At 32.5% G+C, this 11,241-nt stretch overlaps 1 protein-coding gene across 1 annotated transcript in view; it reads right to left on the minus strand.

Moving 5' to 3' along the window:
* The window catches only part of LOC106458903 (MAGUK p55 subfamily member 5-A-like), a 185,549-nt gene that overhangs the window by 149,604 nt on the left and 24,704 nt on the right, over nucleotides 1-11,241 (minus strand). The window contains 2 exon segments of the mRNA XM_022385265.1: nucleotides 2,910-3,147; nucleotides 7,196-7,420. Coding sequence (XP_022240973.1) covers nucleotides 2,910-3,147; nucleotides 7,196-7,420 — 463 coding nt within the window.

Below are 11,241 nucleotides of genomic sequence, written 5' to 3' on the forward strand. Positions count from 1 at the left end.
TATATATATATATATATATACTAGCAGAACGTGTCGAAATTCGACAAAATATATGGAGTTGTGGTATTTCATTCAACTTGCATTTTTATCTAACCTCATAAAATCGAATATTTGACCACTAAGATATGCTCTTTCTCCTGCAATGTCGATACTATGAATACTTACTCCACCTATCAGTGATCCATGTTTATGCACTTGTTAATTTTAGAAAATTACATAGCAAACCTATTAGAAATTCAAATAAAAACAAAGCATTTTTGCACATGTATTTTCTTTAAAATATAAAAACGTAACGTAATTTTATTAGCATAAAACGACATAAACAATACTCTGAAAATTGGCTTATAAATATCGTTTTGATGATATAGATTTGTAATAAAACTAATATTTAAAATATTTTGCAAAAGAAAATGATGTTTTGTTAAATTTTAACACCACATATACAGAAATTAACATATATACATAAAAGTGGTTCTTAGTAGGCTTAACACCTGTACATATAATTGTTTTTCTTATCAATGTTTACCATTTTAATCTTCTTTATGTTAATACGCAATAGATGGACAGATATCTGTTTTATCAAATGATATTATTCTGTTAGTAGGACGTGTTGAAATATATACAGTTGTAATATTTAAAGCCACAGTCTAAAACTAAGGACTATCGGATTCATATGGGAAAAGTTGTTTAAAAAGCTTCTTTGTAAAGAACATTTCCAATATTTGCACATTGAGAGACGTAAAATGTTGACCATTCAAATGACCGTATCCTGGATACGTATCCTATGTAGAGCTGATCAGGAGGAAACATTGGCTCAGCTAAGTGGAACTCTGACGGACAGACATCCGTTTTCCCAAATTATATTATTGTATGTAAGATGATTTGTTATATGCACATTATTAATCTGGTATTTTAAGATAATTAACAAAAACAACATGCATACAGTTAAGTACTTTAAATTCTCGAGCTTCACTTTTCTGTTTCCCAGAAATTCGAGAACACACGTTATAAAGCCAGAGATTTAGGGTAATTCGACTAAGGTGAATGACTTAACGGGAACACTGATACTGAACTAGCGCGCGCAGGTTTTTTAAAAGAAGGAGAAAGTGAACACTAGAGGGCCTGCAGTCAAGATTAGCCTTGATTACTGGTTACGGCGTAGGCGTACTGTTCCATCTGTTTACATACTCAGGTACGAGTTTCAGGTCCTGCCTACATTAAACGAATTCTAGCTTAACTCTTAACAATTACAAGCAACAACAACTGCAGGTTTTATATATTATAAGAAACTTTAATAAAGTCAATCGTTCTCGATAAACATATTTTAATTTTTTAAACTTATGATTCTAATCACTTAACCGATGGGATCAATTTCATATACGCTAGTATAATTTTTCAAATATTTGAATGCAAAATGACCCTTTTAGTATCAATCAAGTTTCGATGATTTTTTGTTTTTCACAAACTTAACATGAAATGTTTTTTTAAAACTAAGAACCTACCTGGACGCGTGAAATCCTTCTTTTTTATGCTCTATAGTGGTTCTAACTAAAACCATTAGAATATATAGAAGTCCGACATGAAATAAATAAGCGAAATATATAAAACAGTATTACTGAAGACAGCATTTAATTGAAGAAATATAAATTCGAATAGAACAAGAATTCTCTAATGTCCTGCCATCTCTAGGAAGGAAATAACACTACATAAGCTAAATATCTGTTGTAAATAACAACTTTCATATTTTTTTATCCCTCTTGACAGGAAATTACTTAATAGTGTTTACAACATAGATATATATAAATGTTCTGTGTAAAAGTAACAGTTTGGTGATGGACATTTGTATACACACCGAATAACGTAACCTATGACAAACTCGTATCACTTAACTAATGAAACATGTTTCTCCTCAATATTTCAAGACAACTTTTTGTCCCGGAACAAGAGTAAATCAACATTTTAGCCTTTACATACAGTCTGCACTGCACTTAAAACTGACGCAAAGCTAATTCGGAAGAAATTATACTGTGTTTTATTACTTAACGTAAATGTACAAAGACTGGCTATTCAGTACGAATCTTGCCATTATTCTTAATAGCACGTGCAAATACTGAAAATACAAACATAGTTATAACCAAGCAGATATTTACGGACATAAAGAATTAAAAAAAGGCAACTGCATTTTGAAACTTTACAGAACCTATCTGTTGAATAGGCATTATTAAAAAGTTCACATTCCTTATTATAGAGAAAATAACGTGCAATAAATATTTCATAAATATTTGTCTATTTAAGTAAATAGTGACATATAGTACATTAGTAGCTTAGTGTATTCTCTTTTTATCTTATAAAAACATAATATTCCATGTTCATAGTTATACCATAATTTATCTTCTAAGAATAAGTCCATCGGATTGCGAACATTAAAATTAACAAATTCTGAAATAATTATTAACAAATCTGATAGGTGTCTTACAGTATATCAGTTTATCGTACTGAAATAGTGACCAATATAACTAATAGGTGGCGTATAATACAGCAGCCTATTCTTCTGAAATAGTGGGATTCCGGGAAAAGTGTTTAAATTAAGCTATAAAAATAACTCTTAGGAAATCTTAAATATTTATTGTGAAAATGATTGATATTTATAATGGTTTCTGGAAGTCAAAGGTAAAACTATCCTACAATTTGAAGACTGTTTTCTACCTTTACAATCAGGCAGTCACTTAGATGTAAAATCTAACAACTTCCACTTTACAGGAATTGCATCCAAGCACAAAAAAAAAATAGTTGTGAAAATGTGAAACAGTTACCTTTCAAATGAAAAAGCACTAAACTTATCAGAACTATTCACATTACTGTAAAACAAACATTCAAGTCAGTTATAAAAAAAAATGTCAGGATCATACCCTTCGTTATTTCTTCGATTTGAGGCGAAAAGCCTTCGTCAACTCCACCTATCACAGAAAAGCCAAATCGCCGGTCTCCTGAACCAAGGCAAGTTTCAGTTTCCCTCAAATCATAGTAATATTTATCCTCGTCCAGTACATTTATTGCTTCATTACTGTTATCCTTATTTTGGTATAGCACATCCTGTCCTTCTTTATTTTGGTCCAATAAATTACTTTCATCAAAGTTGTCTTCTTTCTAAAAGATATCATCTTAGAAGTTTTAGATATTTGTATTAAGTTATAATAATATCATTGTTTAAAACTTTACTGTAATACAAATGTAACATCTAATGTACTCCCAGGCTACTAATATGAAATAATAACAATTCAACTTCTTGTAATATATTCATCTAAACATGAGTTTCAATATACTCTCCAAGAAACCACGAATTATTGAACAATCGTATTCCTTATGGTGCCAGGGTTCTTAATTGTATTGTATTTTATGATATGAACCTATATCTAGAGTATTATGTTAACGAGTTCCATCTGAGAAAGACATTTTCAGGTGCAAGATGGTGTAAAAACCTTAGAATTGTGTTATACTTTCAATGTATAACAAATTTTTGTGTACTTTAAAATTATTATTAAAATAAACTATCTAATTAGTTCATGTTTAGTATGTTCAAAGTTCATGCGGTGTAAACATTATAAATCAATATATTTTGAAAAGCTAATGAGGAAATATAAGGTTTGTTCTGCATTAACTTTGTCTAATGTTATCCGTGTTAAAATGTATGGATATTTGGTTATAAAATTAAGTATTTATGGTATAAAGAATATTGACTTTATACAGTGGTCAGATTTTTAAAAAAATGCCACATTTCCGATAAAGTGTGAAATGATACAATACTTGTTTTCTGTTGTTGGCGCCCTCTGGAGACAGGTATGATACTAGGATAACATTACAACACCAAACTACAACTTTTAATTTACAAATACGCTGTTATATTAAGAAAACAAATGTATACGACGCATACATATTTCATAGTTCAGTTAAAAAAAAATAATTTTCTTGGACATTTCGATTTTCTTAGTTAGTACCCATGGAATCTGATTGAAAGATCTAAGAAGAGTCAATAAGAGAAAAACGAGAGTTATGGGTCTGGTAGTGGGTGTGAATAAGAGTGACGATCAAATCCAAACAATAATCTAGGAGTTGGCGGTGGGTACTGGCGACTAGCTGCCTTTTCTATAGTTTATCACTCCAAAATTGGGGACTGCTATGCTCAGACAGTCCTTATGTTCATAGCTTTGTGCGAAAATTCGAAACTCACAATAACAGTTTCAGAAGTATTATTTAATTGGAAAAACAAAATAGGGTATAAAGCAAGAACGTATACTAGTTATGAGTGTACATTTTCCAGAGTTAAAGAAGTAGAAATTGTTTATTCATTCCATTATTTTCTATTAAAACAAATTGGCTATCCAATGAACGCCACAGGAACATAACTTCCTGATACTTTAGTAGTTTTTTTTTTTTAAATTCCAGATATGAGTGCTCTAGTTTTTTCCTGATCAGAACTGATGGCAAAATGACACAACATGGACAATATATAATGCATAGAGTTTTATGTATATTTTCTGAAGGTAGTGTTTTATAAGTACTTTTTCAATGTGCCAAGAACTGCGTCAATAAATCGAACTGTATGATTTGTTAAGAACACAATTAATATATGTCATATCAATGCAATGTATTTAAATTTTAGGTTGGGAATTAAAAATAATCAGAAAAAAATCAAAACGATGCGACCTTTCGATAAAGTCATCTGTCAAGTTGTAGTATAATGAATAATAATATAATTTCAGCTGCTGAGTTATTCAATGTATTTTGCAGCTTGAAAAGATTAGAAAATATGACTGATGATACACGAGAGAAACAAAATCAGTTTCATCTGTTATCGAATCTCATTACACACCGTAAATAAAAATAACCTAGAGACCTGAAACTTTGTACGCATACTAAGGGGATTCTAAGGGTGTGCACCTGGGTTAATATTTTTTAGATTTTTTTTCTATAATAATAATAGTAATAATAAAAGAGCCTGTGTGTGTGTGTGTGTGTGTGTGTGTGTGTGTGGTGTGTGTGTGTGTGTGTGTGTGACCGTCATAGCTCCAAGAGGAAAGACCCTAGAGACCTGAAACTTTGCATGCATACTAAGGGGATACCGAGGGTGTGCACCTGGCTATTATTTTTAGGAATTGATTCAAAAAACATTTGGCCAATTTTTTTGCCCTACAGCCATCAAGCCCCATAATTCTGCTATAGAAAAAGAAAAATATCATATTTTTTTTCTAATTCTCACTTACTGAATGAATAATATGTGGAGATTTTCTGCCAAATACTTTCTTTCAACACAAACATGGGAAGAAAAATACAAATCCGAGAAATTGAAAAAAAGGTGAATTGAACGAAACGGCAACAAACAACGGGAAGAAAAAATATGAATCAGAGAATATTGGAGAATTCGGAGAATGAACATAATTCAAATAAAAACGCAGGAAGAAAAAACGAGTCCGAGAAGCTAAGTTAAAACTATTTCTTTTTAAAAAGAGTTGAACTGAATTAAGTTTGGGAAATCGCAACAGACAAATAAATTAAAGAGTTGGCGCATTTGGTAGCTATAGAAGTAATTGAGTTAATGGAGACGCTTGACTGGTACATTGAGGCCTCTGTGAATCATGAGGGGACGTTAGCTATTTTATGCTGGTAAAGAATAAAAGATAAATAAAAATGGTTTTGTTTTTCACTTTTGCACAATGGGATAAACAGCTATGTCAGAGATCCCCACTGAAAGCGGGATTGGCTGCCACTCTTATAACGCATCCTCAGCTAAAAGCGTGTCTGGTATAGCATCATGTGAGACATATTAGAATTTTTAGAAATACAATTTTTATATATGGAAAATAAAACCTCATAACCTAAGTTCTTATTAAATGAAAAAAAAAAAAAAATTGGGAGCAAAATTTCTAAACGTTACAAATTAATTACACAGGCCTGCGGTGATTTTATTGTCTTGAAATTTTTACATTTTCTACAGTAGTTCCTGTACAATGAATCCGAAAATTATATCCATTTTTCTTCATCACCTACAGATTTTACACAAAACGTCATAACGCAATACATAAAAGAAAGACCACAACATGTAGTTTTGAGACTAAAAGACGTAGTTTTCACACACACACACAAAAATCAAGCTGAATGAGGATGCATATTCGTTTCACATCAATGTTATTCCCCTTTCTTCAGTTTAGTTTTATTAACAAATATAGTAATAAAAGATGTTCATTGTGGTAAACGAAATAATAATTTGATGTAAGTAAGAGTTTTTAAATTCATTCCTGATTTGTAAAAAATCCTTACGTGATAGAAAAAAAAGAATATTATTTTCGAAATCTGCGTAGCTGAATTATGGAAAATCCGTTATTCAAACCAAAACTTTTATGAAGTTTAAGTTTGCAAGCCTGTATTATCTTCGAGAAAGAAGGAAATTATCTACACGTTAGCGGGTGTTATACAGTGTATTAACAATTATTTAATTGTATTGGGCGAATTCTGGTGAACTAAAATTCACTATTTGGTAATACCCAGTGAAACATACATGGTTCACAAAACACAGAATTTAGAATCTTAGAAACTACACATACCGATAAAAATCATAGGGGCCCGGCATGGCCAGGTGGTTAGGGCGCTCGACTCACAATCTGCGGGTCGCGAGTTCGAATCCCCGTCACACCAAACATGCTCGCCCTTTCAGCCGTGGGGGCGTTATAAAATGACGGTCAATCCCACTATTCGTTCGTAAAAGAGTAGCCCAAGAGTTGGCGGTGAGTAGTGATGGCTGGCTGCCTTCCCTCTAGTCTTACACTGCTAAATTAAGGACGGCTAGCGCAGATAGCCCTCGTGTAGCTTTGAGTAAAATCCATAACAAACAAACAAAAATGATAGGTTTACAGTTAAAGCCTATGTTACCTCATGAGGGACTTCGAACTTCACAGTTGAAGGTAGAAACTATGTGTATGTATGTGGGCATATACTTAACTGATAACCATCAAACAGTGGAAGATGTTGAAGGTTGTTAGTTCCGGTCCAGAAAAAAAGGCCAATAATAATAAGTGTATTCGGCATTTCATTATTTACAGTTTTTATTTTATTTTTATTACGATTTATTGTGAACATGGAATAGCGTAACGCATTAGAATCACCAAAAGTAGAAATATCTAACGGTTCTTCGTTAACTTACTCTTGTGTTGCTCCTTTGATTGTTGTTCGAATCATTGTTGGTGAAGTTGCAATGACCCTGAAGGTTCACTAACGATTCTGTTCTGGCCTTAAGCAACTCTCCCACCTCCCTGTCCTCACGGTGAGCTCGTTCTTTGGAATTACAAGCACGTGGGAACGTCTGAAAGGTCTGAAACGAGCTTAGGCTGTAACGAGGGTCAGTCCAAGGCTCCGCTGCTCGGTAAGACTGCTCAGACACGAGAGGGAAAGCCACATTTTTAAATACAGAAGGATTTTTTTTTCTATTTTGTTCTATTAACTTTTTTATTATATTTTCCAACACATGAGAAAGCCATGCGAATATTTCAATACAGAATATAATTTTATATTTGAATACGAGTGAGTTAAACATTAGTTTCACAAATCTTATGTTTGAGTTAGTGTAAACACATAACAGAATACGTGTTAATGCTTACCTTGTACAATAAATATTGTTCTGTTATGGATTTAGCAAAAATAACATAATTTCACCATCATTTTATACAAGTCCATTTCCAATAGTTAAATTGGGATTTTGCGATTTTGTAATAAATATATTGATTTGAACTTGAAGACTAAAATTGTATTGAAACTTTAGTCAGTTCGTTGATGGGTATATTGTTGATATTATTGCATCAAGACGTTCAAACAAATAGGTTTTATTCTTTCTTATGATAGTTTACTCATGCAAGTTAATCACTTGGTGAATACAAGATAGCTCCCGCGTGAAAAAAGAAAAAACGTTTACATTACAATACAAGATACTAGAATCAGATATCAAGACACGCGGCCAAAACAACCTGCAGGACACCCTGTGTGTTATTAACAAGATTGATAGTTTAGCAGCTTCTGTAGCTGTAGTAATTCAAACTATAACATATTTTTACTGGATTGTGCTCTATTGGACCCTTACTTCAAATACCAAATTTCAAGATAGTTCATTAAGAAATACACGGCATATAAAAATCTCCAATTTTCATTGAATTTCTTTCAATTTTTTTTCTTCGCACTGAAAGTACGGAAACTTTTTTTGACTGAGAAACATACTTTTATTGATCTTTTTTTTCAAATTTGGTACACAGTTAGAGCTTTATAACGTACAATTAGGTCTAATTTGGTCTAAATATAAGTCATATATGCAAAGTTATTCAACGAAAACCATTTAATTTTGACCAAAATTGTTTGCGCACCCTAAGCAAAAATTCACGTACTATCCGTCTGAAATTTTTACTACAGCTTCATCTAAGAGGAAAGGTGGACCTTTTTAAATTTTTGTCATTCGGATTAAAGACGGCTAATTTAAAGTAGCAAAACTATAGGGTGAAAGTACGTGCAGATACATAAGATTGGTTAGGCCAAGCAAACTAGATTAGCAGTTTCTAGTTCAAGTTTTCAAAAGAATCGTATGGGTGTACGGTTATTATTCATTGCCAACTTTTAAGCATAAATTTAATAAATACTATGAAATTCTCCTAATTGAAGAGCGTTTAGCGTCACGTGATATGGGCTTAAGCAATTAGCATAAATAGTGATGCTTGGTACGGCTGTACCGAGTGTGATGACAAGAAACTGTTAATCTAGTTTCCATGGCGTTATTATAAAGGAAGTTGTTAACACTGGATTAGAGAGGAAAACTACCACCATATATTTTAAAGAATCTGATTGGATCTCTAAAGTATAGGTCTGTTCCGAATAATAGGGTTGCGATCCTAAAGTTAATGTTGGTTATTATCGAGTGTCACTTTCTTACTTGCTGTGATTTGTTGGTGTGTATTGACAAAAAGTCAGGATATTTAATCAAAAACACCTTAGGTGTGAAAAAAAAGGTGCGGCCAAAAAAAAAAAAGATTTAGCGTGCGACTTAAAGGAATAAAATCAAAATTGGCGGCCAAACTGGTACCTACACTTGTAGCACGCTCACTCCTTTTTTGGCCGCACTTTTTCTCACACCCAAGGTGTTTTTGATTAGATACAATGTATGTAGAAGTGTTGATATTATCAACAATATGAAACGTACGTACATTGTTACCACTTCGTTCTAACAACGGTCTGATTTCAGCTCTGTATAGCTCTCTTACCCTGAAGAAGGGTAGTTACCCTAAACGTCGTTTATCTTCAGTAATAATAACAACGTCAATGGAACTTTATCTGACTTACCTTAACAACGTTCACCTGTTTTTTGTTTATACTTTTATGGTTGATATTGCTATACTTCCTCTTCTCGACACACTAAAAATTATGAGATAGTTTATTCATACATGTTTAAGTACAGGACCGGTAATAACAGCAACATGAACCGAATCTTACCAATATTTCATTTTAAATACATGGCCGGAAATACCAGTAACATGAACCGAACTATACCAACATTTCTGATAATAAAGAAAACAATAAGATAGTATATTTCCTTATGAACTGTAAACAATAAAGCAAACTGAGTGTACGACTATCAAGACAATAGCACATAACAAAAATTCGTACTTTTCTACAACACGTTTTATAGTTTTAAACGTTACATAGTGTTTCCAAATTCATATTCATTTCCGATACTATTAAAAGCCTATGAAGATAGTGTGTATAGATGAATTGTATATGTTGTATATTCAAAGGTGAACTATAATTCAAGTCATCTGGTAAACAAAACATTCATTCTATAGGTTTACGAGAATGTAATGATTCGGTATTCTATGATTCGTTCCCTCTTCATGTTAGGACTCCGTTATAACCAAACATTTAATATTAATCTTACTTTCTACAGTTTCAAGCTTTGATGCTCTGTTAACTAAGTACAATTATGGGCCATTTTGTGTTTTCTAATGCGTGATATATTCTTGTGTAAAAAGATATAAGTAAGGATAATACTTCTGAATGTAATTATGTTTGTTTTATTTTTTAAGCATAAAGGGCTGTCTCTGCTATGCCCACCACAGATATCATAACCCGGTTTTCAGCGTTATAAGCCTTCAGATTTACGGCTGAGCCACTGGGTGGCGTGTGATTATGTAAAGGTAGAATTGTCCTTGAAAAGTGTTTATGATTCCCTTAAGGTTCATTATTTTTCTATTAAAGGTGTTTAGTTTGTCACGCACCATAGAACACAAAGGAAGCAAACGAATTGTAGGTTCATAGCGTTACTACCGAGTAAACCTTTTCACTTTGAAAGCTTTTGTTTGAGCATCAGACAGAATGAGTCACGAATACTTTTATCCCTGTTATTACAAAAGCTTCCATAACAATTCTCACAACTCACAATGACACTACTTACACAATGATGTCGGTTATCACAATTAAATATAACACTATTTACACGAAGTTGTCGGTTATCACAATTAACTATGACACTAAATACACAGCGATGTCGGTTTTCACAACTAGCTATGACACTATTTACACTACGATGTCGGTTCTCACAACTAAATATGACACTATTTACACGACTATGTCGGTTATCAAAACTAATTATGACACTATTTACACGACAACGTCAATTCTCAAAACTAACTGACTAATTACAATATGTTGATTCTCACAACTAACTCTGACACTAGTTGCACGAAGATGTCGATTCTCATAAGTAGCTATGACACTAGATACAAAAAGGAGTGATTCTAAAAAGTAACACTGGCTTTAGTGATATTTTTGGCCGTAGTTTCAATAATATCTTTCGCGATTCGGCCAGCTTAGAATAATTAGCTTAGTCCTAAATCCATATAATAAGCTAACAGTGAAAAAAAGAATATTTATAATAAAAATATAAACACTTAAAACAGTTATATTAAACATTATAACCAATAAAAATAATATCATAAGGAAAGAACAGAGTGTACCTTATTTATGGAACACGTAAACACTAGTTAACACCTGTCACTTTACGACACAAATGGAACTGGCAGCCTAAAGTATTATATAAAATCAACACTAAGTAACCGAAAAGTATACGTGACAAATTTATAGTCCGTCAAAAATGGCGAGGCAAGTACTACCACCCCACTCCACAGTATAGACCCAAGACAGCATTTAGTTATGGCC

Source organism: Limulus polyphemus, unplaced genomic scaffold, assembly GCF_000517525.1.
Source record: "Limulus polyphemus unplaced genomic scaffold, Limulus_polyphemus-2.1.2 Scaffold531, whole genome shotgun sequence".
NCBI lineage: Eukaryota > Metazoa > Arthropoda > Merostomata > Xiphosura > Limulidae > Limulus > Limulus polyphemus.